This window comes from Anabrus simplex, chromosome 8 (genome assembly GCF_040414725.1).
Source record: "Anabrus simplex isolate iqAnaSimp1 chromosome 8, ASM4041472v1, whole genome shotgun sequence".
Taxonomy (NCBI): Eukaryota; Metazoa; Arthropoda; class Insecta; order Orthoptera; family Tettigoniidae; genus Anabrus; species Anabrus simplex.
The window spans coordinates 163,618,043-163,641,177 of NC_090272.1; the positions used below are offsets into that span (position 1 = coordinate 163,618,043).

Consider the following 23,135-nt stretch of genomic DNA (forward strand, 5'->3'; position numbering starts at 1 on the left):
CTATCCCATCGTTGCCACAAGACCAATCTGTGTCGGTGCGACGTAAAACAAATTGTACAAATAATAATAATAATAATAATAATAATAATAATAATAATAATAATAATAATAATAATAATAATAATAATAACTAACGTACATCTTGCATATCCATGATAGACCCTTAGGTCCTTCAGCGTTCAGTCTGCAGAATTAACAGTGCCTCAAAAACTCCCCATTTGCAGCTAGCTCTTCGAGCTCGTTTAGTTTCACGCCTCTTGTAATAATTGTACTACCAAAAGCTGGCACTAACTAAATAATTACTTACTTATAAAGCAACGATATAAGAAACTGCTACCAGAAAGAAAAGCCAAGGATGTGGAAGAAAACAGTCTGAGGCCGTGGGGAGGTAAACTTCTAGATTAATGTGTTGCGCCAGCTAACTCACATTTATTAAACTTAAATAGAAAACATGTAGTTGCCTTCTGCGAACATGAAAGAAAACTTAAAAGAATATACACTATTAATATCAAGAAGATGAAATGCACGTTCGCACTTAACGCCTGTTATATCTTCATTTTTTTAAAAAATTAAAAGAAACAAGAAACACGTGGTTACCTGAAAAATCATAATGCGCCTGAGGGGCAAAGTTAATATATATATATATATATTAAAAGAAACCAAAAAAATACTTTAAAATATATAAAACAAGAATATAAAACAACAAAACAAGAAAGATTAAATTACATAGTAATGTAATTAGAAAAGCTACCATCGTTCTGGGAATGTTTGTTCAGCCACAAGAGCATGCGTCGGCTTATTATTGCCGGTATCTTGCTCAGTGAAATATTACGTGTTTAAAAGAATAGCAAAAGGTCGAGAAACGTAGCCTGGAATAAACGTCTGAGAAGCTCAGACGGTACAGCGCTGGCCTTCTTACTCCAAGTTGGCAGATTCCTTCCTGCCTCAGCTCAGTTGTATTTGAAGGTGCTCATATACGCCAGTCACGTGTCGGTGATTTACCGGCACGTAAATGAACTCCTGGGGGACAACATTACGGTACATCGATGTCTCTAAAAACGGAATAATAATAATAATAATAATAATAATAATAATAATAATAATAATAATAATAATAATAATAATAATAATAATAATAATAATAATAATAATAATAACTATCATTATTTTTAAACGAAAAATAACTATTATTATTATTATTATTATTATTATTATTATTATTATTATTATTATTATTATTATTATTATTATTATTATTCATGTCGTTTCGGCCAACTGAGGACCACGTTATTTCAACTGATTCCTCCCCGGGCTTTAACATTTGTCCAGTACGTCCGCATTATTTGTCGGTGTTGTTTCTTTCTTTTTTTTCTTAGATTCACGCCTTCCCTAATTTCATCTTCGGCTTTTCTTGGAAATTCTTATGGTCTTGAAGTTTCTTCTTAAGTGGGTTGCGCTCCAGGATATCATCTTGTGTGATGCCCACTTCTCGTATATCCCTTTCTACCTCATTGAACCTGACCCCTTTTATCTTCTTATCTTTGAAGTAGAAGATCCACTTGGTTAACCTTGCACGTCTCAATCTTGTCATGTGAGCATAGGAAGCAATCCTTTTCCTCCACATCCTATCCGTTATACTTTCTACATGGAAATAGGGCTCGTGGTTGTGCCGTCGTCTATATTCACCTTCATCTTTGACGGGGCACAAGATTTTCCTAAAAATATTCCTTTCTTTCTTTCTTTCTTTCTTCGATATCAAGTTTCTCAATAAGGCCGCTTTTGTTCATTGCAAGGCAATCCGCTGCATAGAGGACCTCCGGACGAATTAATGTGCGCTAGTGTCTGAACTTGGCGCTCAAGGATAGTTTTTGTTGTATACACCCTTGTTTAGATGGTATGCGGTTTCCATTTTATTCATGCATGACATGAAGGCTTCTTTCTCAGACATGTTAGGCTCTATCCACTCAGCTAGATATTTAAACTTTCCTACCCGCTTGATTTTTCCCTCTTCCACATTTAGCTCTTTTGGTGCCTCCTTTATGATTGTTATAAACCGAGTTTTCTCAAAGGAGATCTGAAGACCTACTTTCGCTGCCCGTGTCTTGATCTGCCTGATTTGTTTTGTACCTGTCTCCAGCGAGTCGGTCGTCTTCAAAAGCAAGAGAGTCGATTACAAGTTTTGTGTTCCTGTAATCCAGTCTGACTCCACTGTTGACTCCTTCATTTCACATTTCCGTGCGCCATTTTTGGATGGCTTTCTCTAGAATATAGCTGAAGAGCGGAGGTGAGAGCCTGTCTCCCTGCCCGGTTCCTACCCTTATTTCACCTGAAACTTCTCCTCCGAACTTCATTTTGGAATTTGTGTCTGTCAAGGTATGATCGCACTTGTTATGTTATTATCATTGGAATAAACGTGTAAATTTAACACAATTTAAAATCGGAGCATAAAACCCAAATTCTGAAGCTATTACCCCATGAAATAGCATGCCCCAACAGAGTAAACAAAGCCTACTCGGACAACATGTCCAGTATAACCAAAGCCCATCGCAGAAGACCCCGACGAGAAGCGTTACCTCAGACATGCTTGCTGTCCCAAAGAACACTGGCGCCATCAGTCCTTGTTGAGAACCAATCAAATTACTTTATTTCGAACAGGCTGTTTTACGACCGATTAAATTTTAATCTTCTTCCCTTATGACGTTCTCGAGAGTTCGGTATCATTTCCGAAAGGATTTCCGGGAATCTCACGAAGAAACACGGTGTCTTAAAATTAGTTACACTCTTACGTATTAGAATGAATTATACCTAAAAACCGGTCTAATAAAAATAATAATAATAATAATAATAATAATAATAATAATAATAATAATAATAATATACCGGGCGAGTTGGCCGTGCGCGTAGAGGCGCGCGGCTGTGAGCTTGCATCCGGGAGATAGTAGGTTCGAATCCCACTATCGGCAGCCCTGAAGATGGTTTTCCGTGGTTTCCCATTTTCACACCAGGCAAATGCTGGGGCTGTACCTTAATTAAGGCCACGGCCGCTTCCTTCCAACTCCTAGGCCTTTCCTATCCCATCGTCGCCATAAGACCTATCTGTGTCGGTGCGACGTAAAGCCCCTAGCAAAAAAAAAAAATAATAATAATAATAATATAATATGTACATAACGTACTTACTATTGATATATTGTGCCTATCCGGGGCTTCAGTGCACAATAATAATAATAATAATAATAATAATAATAATAATAATAATAATAATAATTCGTGAGGGCATCGGCCGAATGGAAAATACGTGATGAGATCTTCGGCGAATGGCCCTAGAATCGAATTCTCATCATCATCCCTACTTCAGAATAACCACGGCTATAATATTAGAGCATTCAGGTCAATGGTACGTTCGGACTAAAAGGCATTAATAAATTATTTATAAGTAGGGATCTCAGCATAGAAGAGGAATACAATGTCACTACAAATCAGAAGAATTATGTTTTAAAGTTTTATGAATATCTGATTTATTATCAACTGAGAAAGAACATCCATAATTAAAACGAAATGTGCCATATAACATTTGATCACAAAGTTAAAAAAAAGAAGGAAAAAAAAGGCGGGATTCATATTAATGAAATTATTTAATTGTCTTGTGGAATTAGTATTCCACACCGATAATCCCGATATTTAGAGGCCTTTCACTTGTTATTACCTCTATTATTCACAACATTGATAGTAATTAATTATACATAATAATCGGCACTATAATGATCACCCTTTTGATATCATCCCAGCTTTCTATACATAAACTGGAGTTTTGAAATATTATAATTTCTTGTGATTATATTATTACGCGATCAAGGATTAAGACAGTATGTTAATTATGACAAGCACATTCCAAGATATCTGAAAGTCATGTTCAGCCCTAATAACTAACTTCATTATTATTTACAAAGGTATAACAAATCGCATAGGCATGTTTCGCCGGGATTAAAATAAAATACCATTTGATCAATTAACATATAATAATACTGGGCTTATGGATGACGCGTGAACAATAACACGACATTTTACTTGTAATAATACACTCAACTACTACCAAACACATAATATGACACTTTATCATATATACAAGATTATATGGAGGGAATGGTCCTTCCATTACCAAAAATAATATCAATGATACACGTTGCTCTGGATGGGGGTCGAACTCATAGTCTTCTCACTGCAGGATGCATGTTTTAAATTTCTAGATCGGATGGAATGAAAAAATATTTTTTTTTTTTGCTAGGGGCTTTACGTCGCACCGACACAGATAGGTCTTATGGCGACGATGGGATAGGAAAGGCCTAGGAGTTGGAAGGAAGCGGCCGTGGCCTTAATTAAGGTACAGCCCCAGCATTTGCCTGTTATGAAAATGGGAAACCACGGAAAACCATTTTCAGGGCTGCCGATAGTGGGATTCGAACCTACTATCTCCCGGATGCAAGCTCACAGCAAAATAAATTGGGAGGAAGTCTATTGTTTCTACTATATTAATTCAGTCGCGGTGACAATTAGCTACTCTATGCGTAAATGTCCGTCGGATATTGTTAGAAAGTAAATGGCCATCGAACACTCCACAGTCAAGGCTTTTAACGTGCCCACAGCTTGCTTAGCCTTTGTATCCATCTGTCACTTTCTCTAGTGTAACGGTACCTCCACACGCCTCCCTTTCATACAGTCCGGGGAAGGTATCTCTCTTTAATAAACCGCCTCGATATAAATTCGGGCCGACTCGGCTTCTTCAAGCTCACATGGTTCTATTCAACCTAATCTCAATATAACTGGCGTGGTACACTTCTTCACGCTTTGCATAAATTATCTCTGGCACATATTTATATCGCCTTGATTATCAATTGATAGATATTCACCGACCATCACTTCCAACTCAATACCACGAACACTCGCATATAATTACATAAAGGATATTAATTCATGCCACTCTATAAAACAAATTTACATATTAAATTCACGATCTAGAAATTATACTCGCATCTAAAAACATCATTTGAACTCCTCATATGCTCCGTCTTATACATGATATACAAGTCATCCTCGTATTCTTTTGAAGAGGCAGAGCATCTCATCTTATCATAAGATCTGGGGTTACCTAGATGGATACCACTTCCATCCATCATAACACTTCTTGAAGACAAAATAAATCATTACAGGAATCTTATAACTAACATGCATTACTTTCCAAGGGGTTTAAATAAACTGCTGGTCATCATTGCCAGTACAAACTTCCTACTACACAAGCTAAAAATGTTAATCCCTTCGAACAGCCCGCGATCATCATTCACATTTTTAATCTACTTGGCATGCTAATCCTAACTATTTACAGGAGGGAAAATGACTTTCAAACATAGTAAACTTGAAAATGCACTTATCTTAGGGTGATCATTCTCGTCCGAGGCAGCACACTCATAACAGCTTAAGCCATCATCTTGCTGCCTTTGATGTCGTAAGGTCCTTGGTTCGTTTCCGGGATGAACTCCATCTTGTAGACTTCACCACGCATAATAATCCTGGATGTATCCAACACAATGAGATGTTGGGTAGGTGAGTGACTCGTGTATCCTCTTCCCAGACCAGCGATCACTCGTTCCAATATGCAAAAGGGGAAAACACTATGGTTATAATTGGGTCACTTTGTAACACGCACTACATTCAGGCATGGTTAAATTTATCCCGAATATTGCTGAACTATCACGTATTCACTTGCACTGTAATCCAACGTTAAGGGTAACTAACTTGCTTATTTCACATCCCCTCACAATGTAAGACAACTCACATCCACGTTTGTACTTTCAGCAGACGCTGCCCAAATTATTATTATTATTATTATTATTATTATTATTATTATTATTATTATTATTATTATTATTATGCGTGAGTCGCAATTTCCTGAACAAATTCACTTTTTCAACGTTCTAATTGTAATTCCAATTGTGCTCTCACAACACTTCACTGTATTTGACTAGTAGTGGATTAATCTAGCCACACACGAATCCATCGAGCATATATTACAGTAGCTTGAATGCTACGCAGCTCTTAACAGGTAGATTATTCCTCGTTCACTATCCTCGTTGATTACACCATGATACAAAATGTTATAAATACACGAAATTTACACAATAAGTGCACGTCAATAATCAATGCGCTTAAATAATGATTTATGCAGTACTTCTGCTGGTTAAATCTCACAATTGCAGTACTTCATCACTTGATGAAAGTATTACACAATTTCACAGGTCGTGTAAAATAGCAACACGTCTGAACAGCACGGAAACACAGTAGATAATGGGTAAGTAGTCTCCTGTCCGATTCCTTTTGTAAAACAGAGGAAAAAATCAAGAGTGGGGGTTAACTCCGCCTTCATGTCGGGGGCCGCTTCCGTAAAAAACCGTTTGTCGGCGTTGATCTGCATATCAAAAGATAGCTCTGACCTTCCATATTTTACTGATCGAATCTTATTCTCTTAGGATCGGCGGTTTAATTATAATCGTCAAAGCGTCATTTACCACTTGTGCAATGACTGACTTACGTCTTGCCAAACTCCAGGATAGGCTCACCTCGCCAGACCTGTGACGACGTTCTGTAATTCTCTGCACCGATTCAGATCACGTAATCAATGATAAGTTGAATAACTGGAAGATGTTTCGTTGTCATTTTTAACTAAATAATTCCTTGATCACGGCAAGCTCTTATTCATGAATATTAGATGCGTAAGTCAATAATCACATGATTCTTATTATTGTTATTAATATTGAAAATTCTAAAACAAATGAAGGTTTTGGTTGGTATAACTAAAATCACCAACAAATATTTAGGGAGTTACTTCTCCCCAAGTTAACCCGACTTATTAAGCATGGCTCGTGGGCTGTCACATGACCTTCTACTCCTTCCAACTCACTCGCACAGGAGAAAGAAACATCCTAAGTGCTGGCCAGCGTATGACTCGTCCTTGTCATTACGCGCACAGAGCCTCTTGTCCTCTAAAGTAGCAGCGCATCGTTCGTATACCGTGCAGCGCTGTGGTCAGCTATCTTTGCGGCTAAACGTCGTAGAATGACGCGGAAAACGGCATATTATTGATATGGGATGTCACGATATGGTATCTAAAGTACCGTGAACGGTCACAATATATTTAGAGACATGCAGGATTGCCAAAATTTCGTCGTAGAGAAGGGTTATTCAGCGTGCCAGTGGACTTACCGGCTTAGGTCTTGCACATTTAAGCACTGCCACACGATTCGTTTCGATGAGTACCTCCACAAACAACACCATCCACATTTTCCATTGAATGAAAAATTATTTGGTAACTTTCATCATCATCATCATCATCATCATCTGTTTACCCTCCAGGTTCGGTTTTCCCTCGGACTTAGCGAGGGATCCCACCTCTACTGCCTCAAGGGCAGTGTCCTGGAGATTCAGACTCTTGGTCGGGGGATACAACTGGGGAGTATGACCGGTACCTCGCCCAGGCAGGGGCCTTGTGGAGGGATGGGAAGATTGGAAGGGATAGGCAAGGAAGAGGGAAGAAAGCGGCCGTGGCCTTAAGTTAGGTACCATCCCGGCATTCGCCTGGAGGAGAAGTGGGAAACCACGGAAAACCACTTCCAGGATGGCTGAGGTGGGAATCGAACCCGCCTCTACTCAGTTGACCTCCCGAGGCTGAGTGGACCCCGTTCCAGCCCTCGTACCACTTTTCAAATTTCGTGGCAGAGCCGGGAATCGAACCCGGGCCTCCGGGGGTGGCAGCTAATCACGCTAACCACTACACCACAGAGGCGGACTGGTAACTTTAACGTTTCAAATATCGCTTAGTTGACGATGTCATGCTATCTAAACCAGCTCTGTTCTACTCAGAAGAAACTTTTGAAATTTCTGAAACTAAAATATCTTTCTTCTTCTTCGCAGGTACTGCGTTATCAAAATTTCCCTCATTTTGCCGCGATCCTATGCCCATAGCTCTTCGCGCCCTGAACTCAATGGTCATTTCTCTCGCTTCCCCAGTGGTAACACAGTCATGAGTTGAGGTTGACAGTGTGCGAATGATTGCTACATCTCAACCTGTCGATATAATTTGGTCTCACGCTCCTAAAATAATTGTGCCTGGTTATTATAACATTATTCAGGCAAGAAGTACAGTTACAACATGTAAGTGGCCAGTATTTTTGTGTTTCGGTTTCACGTTCTTCCTTCGTTTCGGCCAGCTATGTACCGCGCTATTTCGGCCGTTTTCTATATTGAATTTTAACACTCGCCCAGTAGTCCCGCATCCTTACTTCGTGAGCTTCCTTCCGTTCACTGACCAACATCTTGCCGTCCGTCTGTTTAGATTTTGTTCGTAAACTCTGTAGACCTTCAGGTTTCTTCTTTAAAGGGTCTCGTTGCAGGATGTCATAACGTAAGATCCCCAGTCTTCTAAATCCTTTTCCATCTCGGTGAACCAGACCCCTTTATTTTTCTTATTCAGATTCGAATGGACAATCTCATTCGTATTAAGTAACCACAGAAAGAAATCGTTCTCTTAATAGTGTCTGTTATATTCTTCATATGCAGAGAAGTTATAGTTCATGATTGTGCCTTCTCCTATATTCTCCATTTTTTTACCGAGCCCAAGATCTTTCCTTCCCTTGGATTCTAGTTTCTTTGCTAAACAATTCTCATTCATAAGCCGGCCCCGTGGTGTAGGGGTAGCGTACCTGCCTCTCGCTCGCTGGCCCCGGGTTCGATTCCCGGCCACACGACCTCTCGTAATCTGCAGGCTTTCGGAATGAGTATTCTGCTGCAAATAGAGCTTCAGGTTGAATTGCTGTACAGTAATGTCTAAGGATTTGACCGTTTGTTATAGATCTTGTCTATTCTGGATCTGATTTTTTTTCTTTCCCAGAAATATATAGGTTCTATCCACTCGCCTGTGTATTTCAATTTCTCTGCCTGTTTTAGTTTGCCCTGATTCACCTGTAAAAAATTGGGAGCTGTCTTCATGTTTGTTATGAACTGCGTTTTCTCAAATGAAATCTGGATACCTGCCTTAGTCGCTTGCGTCAGTAGTTGGTAGGTTTGGTTTTGTTATTAAAATAAGTATATACTATTTCTGTTGTAAAGATCCCTCAAACTACGTGAAAACAGAGTCAGTGGTATATATATATGAATGCGGCATCAGTCGAAATTTATTTCTACTCCGGATTGAAGAATTTAGATGCTGTTGTGCTTAATGAACATTTTGGATAAACGAACAAATAAATAGTGGAAAATGAAGAACATCCTCCTAATTTCCGGGCATTTAAGCGAATCCGAATTTTTACATAAACGCGCATGTTTTAAACACCAAGTTGAATGTTTTGATCCCAAATCCGATGTTTTTATGTTAATCTTTCGGGAAATACGCTTCTATACGTGCAGCAGAAAACATAAAAAGAATCCTACCCGTTTGTCTTTGTTTATCTCCACGGGACGACTTATAATGAACAATTGATGCAATAGGATTCACTCAGAATTTTTTCCTAAAATTTTCTCTCAATTTATAGATTTCGCCGAATGGCGAAAAAGCTCGGCGGATTTTCTAATCCCGGATTTTGTGACACATAACCTCCGAAACTCTAATCCAATTTCAACGTTCTTAGAGTTTTCTTCAAGTCATTTTCTTCTTCTTTTGGCTATATATAATTCTGTAAAACGTGTTAAGATCCAGTAAGAATAAAATGAGCCGAAATCGAGAGAGACGAATTTACCTTTTTCCATCGCTTTGATTCACTAGCTGATTTTTTTCTAAAGTACATCCTGTCGCTCTCCTTTGGCTCACAAAAATTATTGCGCTGCATCGTTCCGTTGAGCGGAAATATTTCACATATTATCGTCCTTCAGGTTCCTTAAACAGGAAAAAAGATAGTTGAAAAAATCGCCGAGGTGAACAGTAATTATTTTAAATACAAATTGGGCTAGATGAAATAGTTTGGCACGGGATTACCAGTTATTTTTAACTACAGTTACGAAACAAGTGATCAGTTATATTATGTTACGTTATGTTTTCCCATTATAAGGATAAATTATTATTAAATATATCGGATGATAGCTTTAGCCCTTGATTTCGTTATCCCGTGATTGCGTTTCTTGAATAAGAAGATTTGGGAGAGAGTGAAGTTTTACGTACGGACATAGCAATGTGGTCACCCATAAAAACGTGTAGTTCTTGCAATTTCCTCGTTAACGACTGGCACGCTTTTGAAGCCAGCTGGCCAACTGTGTTTACATTCTTGATCCGCAGAGTGCCAGGATTTCCCCAACTCGAGACACAGCATTGTCAACTCTCCGTTTTAACTATTAGCCACTGCGAGCGGGCAGCGACACTGGACAGAACTAAGTGCAGCTATGCAACACTGAAGAACTGACAAGTTAGCCGGCCTCAGGATCAGCCCACTTTTGAAGTACTCCATGTAGACTGTCACTGAGAAGGCAAGCCTGCTATTGGTCAAGAGGTGACTGTAGACAGTCATAAATCTGTTTTCCGGAAGGGGGGCTGGTTCCTCTTAACGTTTGAGTCACCAGTCATAACGAGGAAATTGAGAGAACTATACCTGCTCCACTACTGTGTTGAGCCTGCTGAGGTTTCACCCTTGCTATATATACTGTATGTTGTGGTGGCACTTGATCTTGTATAACTGTTTTAGGTTTAATATGGAATTTTAAGCGTAGACCAAAAATATGTGTATGGTGTTCCCCGGTGGCCGACCGTTGAAGTGTAGATCATGCGGAATACTTTTAACTTAGGTTATCGGACAAAAAGCAGCATATGCAAGATTACTCGTCATTTGACCTGGAATGTTAAAATGATAATTTAATTAAGTGGAGAACGCTTTGACGTTAATGGTATTTTCTAAAATTTGTGTCATATTAATGTAAGAAAACACTGAGATATCGTTGAATAAATCAATATGTTTATTGCTATGTCTAGGCGGTCGTACGGGAGATGAACAGACTGGGGATGATGGTGGATCTCTCTCACGCCTCAGTGCCCACGATGAAGGACGCCCTCACCGTTAGCAAGGCGCCCGTCATCTTCTCGCATTCGTCGGCTTTCGCACTGTGTAATTCGACGCGAAATGTTCCTGACGACGTGCTCAAACTAGTGGTAAGTATAGTTATTTTCGTCTAGTCAACATTACCCCAGATTTTCTTTCATGGATGAACATGTTTTATGTGGGGAAATATACTGCTTGCCCTGGTCTCTGTGTAAAAAAACGCTCTTGACTTATTTTTTCCATTGTTCCCTTTACCAATTCTGACCAGTCACTTTGTTCGTCCTATTAAGCATTTCTTTTCATGTTTCTATCTTTCTATACGTGCCTCGATTACATATGAATGTACTTCAAATATATAGTCAACATTCAGTCTAGAACTACCATGCTACTGTACTGTATCAGTCATCGATTTATTATGGTCTAGTTCCATTCGTGTATGGTCGAAAATGAGGCCTTTGGTTCAGAGGGTCGTAGGTTCGACTCCCGACCGGATTATATCCGCATCTGGTTAGTTCATCTGGCTCGGGGACTGAGTATTTGCATTACGGCCAAGGACGCTACCTTCCAATCCTAGCCCTCTCCCATCCTTGCGTCGCCGAAAACCTTCGATGTGTTAGAACGACGTAAAACCACCAGCAAATAATAATAATAAGAAGAAGAAACCTGAAGCTAATCCTAAGACATCAGGGAATTTGTAGCAAAAATTTAGTCTGAACATTTGTCGATTTCAAAAAAACCTATGATTCAGTTGATCAGAAATCACTCTTCCAAGTATTGAAAGAATAAGGTTTAGACATAAAAACACTTGCAATCATAAAACAGACATTGAGGGAGACGAAGTCCAAGGTTAAATTCATGGAAGAGAACTCAGATCACTTTGAAATCAGAACGGGAGTAAGACAAGGAGATAGACACTCACTTTTACTCTCCAATTGCGTCCGTGGAGAAGTGATACAAGAATAGCGCAAACAGGAATTGATCCTCAAAATTCAAACAAACCCTTTAGGTAGAGGAATACCAGCGATATATTGCCTAGCACTTGGGGACGACCTCGCAATATTAACCCGACACATTTCAACGGCCGGAAATCAGATTGAACTCCTGAAAAAATTCGCGGAAAAAAGCCGGCTTTCAGATACCTTTTGAAAAGACAGAATACATGACCTGCAACAAACAAACACCAAAATTAATGAAGACAAAATATGGCAAAATTAAAAGAGTATCACAATGTCAGTATCTTGGTGAAAGAATTCAGGAAAATGGACTCGAAACAAAAAACAATGAAAAGACAATGCCAAAAGGTGGAAACTGCATATCGACTAACCCAAAATGTATCCTAAGCTCACAAAACTAAGACATTACAATACATTCATTAAACCAGATTGTCTTTATGGATCTGAGACGCTAATTTTAGAAAGGAAAGTAGACTTTGAGAGTAAGGAACGCAAAATCATAAGAAAATGTCTAGGCCCAAAGCTCACCGACGGGCAATACCAACTTAGAGGCAGACAGGAAATCAAACAATACACAAATATTCACAGTAACATTAGAAATAGCAGGCTAATATTCTATGGAGATATTAAAAGAATGCATCCAGACAGACTTACTGACACTAAATAGTCGAATTCTATGAAAACAGAAATAAAGATGAAACAGACACAATGACATGGATTAGCGAAATCAAAAATGATTTGAAACGGTAGGAACTACACCAGAGGATGTCCAAAATCGGTTATTCTTTAGATGCAAAATTCACACATGGCAATTAGCCCAAGAGGAAAGACTGTTGTAGTGTACTGCAGAGAAAGTAGGGTGTGCAGTGAAAAATGAAACAGGAATGTGTATTTAAGCGTGTTTCTTTAAACCTTACTAATTGATTTATCATGTGTATTAATTAACACGCTATGTCTTATCTAGGAGAAGTGTTCATATAACGGTAAACACTGACAGATTGATACGTCTCACAAATTAAGCATGGATTGTTTGTTCTAGTGGAACAGCAGCAGCTGTAAGTAGTGTGATATTTTGTTTTTCATTAAGTTGTTTATTCATGATCATGATTTTATGTGTTGGTGTGGGTGAATCGCGTAAGCCTAGTGAAGAAATGTTACGTTTGCATTTCATATAAGTGTTTAATAACATGAAAGTAAGTGCATACATAAGCGCATATTTCATCACGTTTTTCAGCCTAGTTGCTTGCTTACAGTGGTGATTGATACAGCTTATAAATCCAATGTCTAGTTATAAAATATTTATATTAATATGATAAAAGAAAATTGCTTTTCTTGACAGAACTTTTTTTTGTCTGTTCCAACGTATATATATTGGCACCTTATTTTGAGTACAGAATACAATGTTATGGCCACCTAATAACTGTCTCTGGGTGCCACATGTTTTCCCATAACAAGATAATACATTAATTTGAAACGTTATTTCTTGATGTTGGACGACCTTCACAATTCAATACCTGTCAGTTAACCACCGTAATGGTGACAGTTACTGTACAACTCACTCCAATTTGTATGCGTTCTAATTTTATCTTTTACTTCATGCGCTAGGTCTCTCGTTTAATTGCCTTGAACTTGCTTAAGAGCGTGTATTACAGAAGTTAAACAGAAGCTGCCTTTGGCTCTGAAAAAACAAGTTGGAACATCACATCAAACTTCATTATTAACTTTGGAATCTATAACCAAACAAATTATGCCATAAATGTTTCCAAACTATTCCCTCTAACAACTTTATACAGATAAAACAAGTTAGAATCACTGTTTATCTTTCCCCATTTACGTATGTTGAAATTCCAAACAAGAATGTACTTATCTATACTGAATGAGCAACATTAAAAATAAAGCCACCGAGCTCGATAGCTGCAGTTGCTTAAGTGCGGCCAGTATCCAGTAATCGGGAGATAGTGGGTTCGAGCCCCACTGTCGGCAGCCCTGAAGATGGTTTTCCGTGGTTTCCCATTTTAACACCAGGTAAATGCCGGGGCTGTACCTTAATTAAGGCCACGGCCGCTTCCTTCCAATTCCTAGGTCCTTCCTATCCCATCGTCGCCATAAGACATATCTGTGTCGGTGCGACGTAAAGCAAATAGCAAAAAAAAAAAAATTAAAAAATAAAGTCATTTATAAGTAATAAAAATATATCGTGAATTCCATACAGATACCTGACTGAATTCCCTATTGAATGAAATTTGTACACTTACGTGAAGAAAATCTAGCATATTCCTGTAGATCAAAATAGTGTTTTCTCTTCCGTGTGGTTTTCACATTTACCTAACACTTGACTCTACCTAGAACATACTTCTTCCCGCTATGACTGGCTTGAATTAAATCTAGAGACAAAAATAAACAAATGAATGATTTTATTTCCTGGGGTCGAGCAAAGAAGGATGGTTCAGAAATAGCACTTTTTAATGGAATTCGCTATTATTGGATTAAATGTGGAGAGATCAGCTAGCCTAGTATAACGTAATTCGAGACTCGACTTTTTAGATGGAGGGGTGTGTAGTGCTCATTCACTGTGAGGAGGGGGTAAGAACTTGTCAATCATATCGAACGATCTTGTGGGATACTGTACTAAACGTAGTGCCGCAAGAGGGGCGCTACGTTTCGACCGGAAACCAACTTGTTCCGGTCGCAGAATGTTATATGCACCCATGTATCCACTGAGACGGGTAGGAAGAGATCTCTCGAACAACTTGGAGATGATAACATGGTGATTTTCCTCGTCTTCCAAACATAACGGATGTAGCCAAAAATATTACTACGAAGTCATAACGAAGATCATATGAACGCTGTGTAAGACATTTCAAGACGTAGAATAAGGCAAGGACAATGAAGAAATGGACCAAGTTGTGAATGAAGTTTGTTTGTTCTTAATGAGAGTTGGGTATTGAAGGTGGATGCATATAATTGATTTCTAACCTGATAAAACTTAACCTATAACGATGTTAACTTCGAATCCGAAAGAATTATCAGGAATGTTCCGACGCAGTTGGTGACCACTATTAGAACCCTACACAAGATAGTGTATGAAAATGTTGTTTGTTTTACGTCGCACCGACACAGATAGGTCTTATGGCGACGATGTGATAAGAAAGGTCTAGGAACGGGAAGAAAACGGCCGTGGCCTTCAGTAAGGTACAGCCCCAGCATTCGCGTGATGTGAAAATGGGAAACCACGGAAAACCCTCTTCAGGGTTGCCGACAGTGGGGTTCGAACCCACTATCTACCGGATGCAAGCTCACAGCTGCTCGCCCCTAACCGCACGGCCAATTCGCCCGGTGTATGAAATGAAGGAGGTAGACAGACCATCTTCTGGGCTGCCGACAGTGGGGTTCGAACCCCGTTACCTACCGGATGCAAGCTCACAGCTGCGCGCCCCTAACTTCACGGCCACCTCGCCTGGTGTATGAAAATGAAGGAGGTAGACAGAATTGAAAGTGCTTAGGGAAATTTGGGTGTTATCAATTCTTGTAAGGTCTTAGAGAATATGGTAAGAAGTTTCATACAAGAATATTTTGATGAGCGTGATTTGATTGCTCTAAGTAATATCCTGTGCTTCAGCTATGAAGGAAGCATGAAGTAGTTAATATCACGAATCACATCCCTTTTAAGCGACATACAGAAGTTTATAAGTAATGAAGATGATGGTGACGCAGACTACAACGACGACAATAATTTAGGACGTTTGAAGAGCAATATCAACACTGAAAATTTACACAAACGAACAGAGAAATAATCCCTTAGTAACGTGAGTAGTCGTTTATTTAGTGTGAGCGAGGATGATTGCAGTAAACTGTTATTGCTATTTTACTGATAGATCACGACTATCTCACTTATTGAAACCATCAGACATTGAAAGCTGTGTAAACAGCATCACATTTTATCTGGAACTAAATCCAGGAATGTTCGCCAATAAATCCTTATCATACCCCTCAAAGTTGTTTATTCGAGGAAAAAGAAAAGGTATCGTCTAGAGGAAGCTAGCTGTAAACTGAGAGAAGAATATTCCATTTATCAACAATGGCATTCAGAACAATAAAGAAGGAGATTCATGCCAAGAGTATTCACTAGTGACGAAATAAACTGACAAAAGAGATTTTGTAAAAGGTCACGCACTGATCCAATACGTATTCGATGATATACAATACGATAGAAGCATTCCTACAGAATCTTCTGCAAGAAATACCTCTGGTCATCCATGAAGACTGAGTTGATATCAGAGAAATCGACAAGAGATCTACAGTGCTACAACTGCGGAATGAAAGGACACAAATCATCTGTATGTCTCTCAAGCGCCATATGTTCGCCTGATGGTAAAACTTGGAACTAATAATTGTTGTGGCATAATTCGCGAGTGCATTGCTCAGTTAGCATATCTGCGAAATTTCAGACTCCTGCGATCATTTCAACCCGTGATGTACCGCGCTGAATACCATGTCAACATCCGGTACCAGAGAATGCAGCTGGAACAGGTTAAGTCATTTCAGTATTTGGAAAGTTTGGTGACTTTATATGAAAGCTTTACTTAGGAAATTACAAGCAGAATTTAAATGGAGAATGGATCTTTAAGGCGAGTAAAATATTTTCTGACGGGAAGGAGCATTCCAATTTTGTTAGAGGAGAGTTTTGTCAAGTGTTTTGTTTGGAATGTCGTGTGAAAATTGGACAGTTGGAAAACACCATGTGCTTTCCACCAGGGGAGGAGTGGATGGAAACGGGCCCCTACAAGTAAACACAAGCTGAATGTGTCAGATCAACAGGCCCCTGGCCTAGTTGGGAGCACTGAATAGTTCACCGACGTCCATATTCTTGGCTTGTTTCTTTTCTTAAGTACAAGTGATAATGTTACGTGCACCTAAGGTTCTAGATTTACAATTATGTTGTAGTGACCAATCGGATAATGTTTAAATACCTAGTTATAACTCCCGAAGCATTATGCTAATCATTTGCATTAGTGAGGCTTGCCAGATTTCATTTGTTATAAGTTTGTCAGGTCCGCCTCTGTGGTGTAGTGGTTAGTGTGATTAGCTGCCAGCCCCGGAGGTTCGGGTTCGATTCCCGGCTCTGCCACGAAATTTGAAAAGTGGTACGAGGGCTGGAACGGAGTCCACTCAGCCTTGGGAGGTCAACTGAGTAGAGGTGGGTTCGATTCCCACCTCAGCCATCCTGGAAGTGGTTTTCCGTGGTTTCCCACTTCTCCTCCAGGCAAATGCCGGGATGGTACCTAACTTTAGGCCACGGCCGCCACCTTCCCTCTTCCTTGCCTTTCCCATCCAATCTTCCCATCCCTCCATAAGGCCCCCGTTCAGTATAGCAGGTGAGACCGCCTGGGCGAGGTACTGGTCTTTCTCCCCAGTTGTATCCTCGACTCAAAGTCTGAAACTCCAGGACACTGCCCTTGAGGCGGTAGAGGTGGGATCGCTCGCTGAGTCCGAGGGAAAAGCCGACCCCGGAGGGTAAACAGATTAAGAAGAAGAAGATAAGTTTGTCAGAAAATTATATTGTAAATGCCTCTGTGAATTGCCATCAAGTAACAATATCAAATGGCATTATTTTTGACGGCCATATTTCTCTATTATAACCGCATAAGGAGCCGAAAAATTGTGTAAATTACATTATCCTCGCTGCAGATTGCTACTAAGTTCACAATCTTTTAAGATATGAAATTGACAACGTAAAGTGTAAGTATACAGAATAGTCCATTACCTAACTTAAGAAAGTTTTAGATATCAGTAACACAAGATGAGCCAAAAGTTATGATATATTTGAAAATGAACTAAAGTACTTCTAGAAGCACGATAACTTCCAAAGCCTCGCGAAGGTAGTGCCAGTGGCACATGATTATATTACGAACACGGTGTAAAACATACCTCCCTGAAACAGAATGATTCTTAAAGGGAATATGAAATGAAGGTGGTAAGTAGTTCCCCACGCGTTCCCCATGGACGTAGAAAAAGCACAACGCTTTTACTACAACGCTTTCACTACTGTCCTAACGCAACACATGGGTGTCGGGATCGTATTGTCTACCACCAATAACAATCGTATGACCTCAGCTACCTTGCTCTGATGTTTTAATTTTCGCCATCTAAGCTGCCTACGTATAAATTTCCACTTTTCGGTTTACTTTACAAGATGTTAGGGTAAGTCGGATCCGTGTTGGACAATCTATGTCTGAGTTCTAATTAATTTTGTAGAGCAAACACCAAATGAATCACCAGAGATCTTATACATCTCGACAAAGAACGTAATGGAATGTCCAATGGATATTTTTCCACACTTCAAAGAAATCTGTTCTCTGCCGCGATTTAACATCCAAATTTGGGATGCGAAGTTCGAGGCTTCATAACTCGTGCACAGAGAGAGCTATGTTGACTACTGAAATATATTTTATATTGAGTGGTAGAAATATAAAAAGGAATACATTTCAATATTTTGAAAATACAAGCCTAATAGTGTTTCTTAACTTGCACCAGAATAAATCAAAATGAAAATTGAAATTAGAATAAAAAGTAGAAAATCATTTTAATTTTGAACACCTAATTAGCATAGTCACTTATTTTATAATTACAATTTTAATTTAATCAGAAAGTTGTGAATTTCTATTCTTATGCATTCTATGTAAAATATATCATGCACAGCATTATAGCATTAACACAGTATTCAATTCATTACATACATTTCTAAATAAAGGGCCTATGGATTGTTTCTATTAGGGTCTTTAATTCAAACAAATACAATATTAACAACAGTTAGTTCACCTTTCTGGTGGAGAAGTGGCATATAACATTTTACCTTAACCATTTCAATTATGAATTACAGTGTTAATTGAGATAATATGGAATGACTCTGAATTGATTAGTACGAATTTCCTTAATGTACTTAAGTCTTCATGTGGTATTAAATAGACAGGAAGACGGAATGGACTACTCGCGTTTCATTGGAAGTCTTTGCCGTGGGGAAGTTAATGCCGCACAGAGGAATCTCATCCAGCTAAAGGAAGAATGCGGTTCTTAAATGACTGCCTTCTTTCGTATTAAACTAGCTTACCCTCAATTCAATTCTGGAACTGGTAATAACAAAAGGAGAAGAGAGTAGCGTTAATTAGAATTCCTTACTTCCTCTCATCTCGTCTTTAATGCATAGCTCATCTTCTCTTGTTGCAGGCCTTAAATGGAGGAATCGTCATGGTGAACTTCTACACATACTTCATCACATGCAACTCGTCAGCAAGCATCGCCGATGTTGTGGGTACGTACAAATGATTTCATTACTGATGTTTTCTGTAAGTTGCAATGTTTATTTATTTATTTATTTATTTATTTATTTATTTATTTATTTATTTATTTATTTATTTATTTATTTATTTATTTATTTATTTATTTATTTATTTATTTATTTATTTATTTATTTACTTTGATTTCTATCAAGTGGTGAAGTCAGGGAATCCGACTCCCTCTTTCACTTACCCACAACAAAATATTTCGTTGTTAAAACTATTAACTAGAGATACATTCACGTTCACGTCTGATCTTAGAGGATTGAATCAAGAAGGACAAGCCCACGTACATGGCATTCGTAGATCTAGAAAAGACATTCGATAATGTTGATTGGACCAAGCTATTTATGATTCTGAAGTTGATAGGGATCAGATACCGAGAACGAAGAATTATCTACAATCTGTATGAAAATCAGTCTGCAGTGATAAGAATCGAGGGCTTTGAAACAGAAGCAGCAATCCAGAAAGGAGTAAGGCAAAGCTGCAGTTTGTCCCGTCTCCTTTTCAATGTTTACATAGAACAGGCAGTAAAGGAAATCAAAGAGAAATTTGGAAAGGGAATCACGGTCGAAGGAGAGGAAATCAATACCTTGAGATTTGTCGATGATATTGTTATTTTATCTGAGACTGCAGAAGATCTCGAGAAGTTGCTGAATGGTATGGATGAAGTCTTGGGTAAGGAGTACAAGATGAAAATAAATAAGTCCAAAACAAAAGTAATTGAGTGCAGTCGAACGAAGGCAGGTGATGTAGGAAATATTAGATTAGGAAACGAAGTCTTAAAGGAAGTAGATGAATATTGTTACTTGGGTAGTAAAATAACTAACGATGGCAGAAGTAAGGAGGACATAAAATGCAAACTAGCACAAGCAAGGAAGAGCTTTCTTAAGAAAAGAAATTTGCTCACTTCAAACATTGATATCGGAATAAGAAATATGTTTTTGAAGACCTTCGTGTGGAGCGTGGCATTGTATGGAAGTGAAACATGGACGATAACTAGCTCAGAAAGAAAGAAAGAGAATAGAAGCTTTTGAAATGTGGTGTTACAGAAGAATGCTGAAGGTGAGATGGATAGACCGAATCACGAATGAAGAGATACTGAATCGAATTGGTGAGAGGAGATCGATTTGGCTAAATTTGACGAGAGGAAGAGATAGAATGATAGGACACATCTTAAGACACCCAGGACTTGTTCAGTTGGTTTTTGAAGGAAGTGTAGGTGGTAAGAATGGTAGGGGTAGACCAAGGTATGAATATGACAAGCAGATTTGGGCAGATGTAGGATGCAATAGTTACGTAGAAATGAAAAGTTTAGCACAGGATAGGGTGGCATGGAGGGCTGCATCAAACCAGTCTATGGCTTGATGACTCAAATAACAACAACAACAACATTCACGTTCACGTTCTCAAATATAAGGCGTGATCAAAACGTTTTCGTTTGAGGGCATTGCTACAGAGGACATGCAACGTAAAGCGACTCCGATACTTTTACATTAGCATGGACATGTGGGAAAAGGGATTAGTGTGGCAGTCGTGTCTTGCCGTGGTTCGTGCGTTAAATGCGGCCACGTGAACTATGGCGACGATATTACCAAATGCGTCCAAACAGGACCAACGTGCTGTTGTTCTATTTTTGGCTGCCGAATAACACCCATCGAAGAATGAAGGCTGTGTATGGGGCAGCATATATGTCAAAAACCACCAAGTTCCGTGCGGGTCGCGTTTTGACACAAGAAGCCGGTCGATGTGTGAGGTTAGCCTCATCCATTACGGACAACAACTCAAGCGGGATACACTCGAGTACACGCCCTATAGTCCTCATCTCTCCCCATGCGATTATCACGCTTTCGATACCTTCGTAAAAGCCTTGAAGGGTGGACGCTTCCTGTCGGACGAGGATGTGCAGCAGGTGGTTACGGACTTCTTCACGCAGCGGGACACAGTGTTTTATCACACGGGGATCTTCAACCTGGTGCGACGGTGGGATGAGTGTCTCGATGCTCACTGATATTTTGCCTGATTGGCATCCCGATTCAGGACTATACGGCCGTCGAACGGAAATGTTTTAAAATAACAATATGTATATTTGCAATTTTGCAGTCTTGCTTACATGAACACAGACACACACACACACAATAATTATACATGTTACACAACTCTCAACTTGGTCTGCGGTTTGTACGGTATACCCATTACTTAATTTCCGAGGAAGCTAAAGGAAACTGCCCTCCCCTTCATTTTCGAAACTATTAAAGTGTATAGCGAGTTTCTCTGTTCGGTTGGCTGGCAGACGCACCCAGCTTATCCGCCTCCCGTTGACTCATCACTTCCCGTTACACAGCACAGTGACAGCGCAGGAATGCCCGCACTTCACAGTTTAGGTCCGTGCATTGAACGTGTATTAAGTGTTGATCTATTGTCCAACTATTCTCCAGTTGTGAGGTGTTACATCGGGGTATAATTCTCATCATGCCTCCATATGTGTATATGGTAGAGAAAAGGGTATTTATGTACGATAATTATGTGAAAACAGAGTCTTGCAGGGAAGTCGTTAGGCAGTTTGTAACACAATTTCCAGGTGTACCCCTCCACATCGAAAGACCGTACCGAAACTCGTAAACGAATTGAGAGAAACTAGTCTTTACTCAATAAGAAAGGAAGTGTTAAAAAACGGGTACTTAACGAAGAAAAATTACATGAAATCTCTAAGACAACTTGGACAAGGAGCCAGGATTTCGAAGAACTCAGCATGGCAGCCTAGGAAAATGTTAAGATTGAAACCATATAAGGTACGAGCTTGCTTTCTTAATTCTTAATTTATTAATTGTAAGGGCGATTTCACACGGTCCACTTGCTTTCCACTCCATGCCACGTCTCTCCACTCCACTTCTCAGACACTTGCTGTCCACTTCCATCAACTAGCCGAAAACTTCTCGTCCCCACCACATATTTTGCATCTCGGTTTGAATCTCGTCCATGGACGCGCACGATATCCTTGGGATTTTTATTCTTAGGAAAAGAAGGTTGAGGTGAAAAAGAGTACTAAGGTTCATTGGGTCCATCCATTGAATTCATATCACCTAGAACGAGGAGCTCATCATTCTTCTAGATGAACGTGCCAGTGATCTAAAAATGTTCCTAATTACTTTCGTATGAATGGGAATTTGTTTGAATTGTTGTCATTCCTTGAAGCAAGTTTACAACGTCAGGACAGCAACATGAGGAAATGTATTCCACCGATATTTTGAAACAACAACTTCGAACTTGTAATGCACACAATGTTGACCGTTTGAATGACTGTATGGCCTTGCTACCTACACATAACTTCTGTAAATAAAACACTGGTAGTTCTCACAAATAAGATTTTCTTTTTTTAAAGTTGCTATACGTCGCACGTCTTATGGCGACGATGGGACAGGAAAGGGCTACGAGTGGGCAGGAAGCGGCCGTGGCCGTAATTAAGGTACAGCCCCAGCATTTGCCTGGTGTGAAAATGGGAAACCACGGAAAACTGTCTTCAGGGCTGCCGACAGTTAAGTCTGAATCCACTATCTCCCGAATACTGGATAATGGCCGCACATAAGCGACTGCAGCTATCGTGCTTGGTCCGAATAAGAAAATGTTATTATGTAATTTAATTGGAAGCAGTTCTTTTGAAATGAAGATTGCTAAAAAAACTTGATTAATTATTTTTCATTGACCCGAAACCAAACCAAACCCCATGGGACTACAGCCCCTGAAGGGCCTTGGCTTACCAAGCGACCGCTGTTCAGCCCGAA

The 23,135-nt window shown here is 39.4% G+C and overlaps 1 protein-coding gene across 1 annotated transcript in view; it reads left to right on the forward strand.

Annotated features, from left to right (window-relative positions):
* Positions 1 to 23,135, forward strand: part of LOC136879242 (dipeptidase 1) — an 860,664-nt gene that overhangs the window by 717,694 nt on the left and 119,835 nt on the right. Inside the window, exons 7-8 of the mRNA XM_067153050.2 lie at positions 11,000 to 11,176; positions 19,244 to 19,328. Of these exons, the coding sequence (XP_067009151.2) occupies positions 11,000 to 11,176; positions 19,244 to 19,328 (262 nt within the window). The remainder of the gene's footprint in view (positions 1 to 10,999; positions 11,177 to 19,243; positions 19,329 to 23,135) is intronic.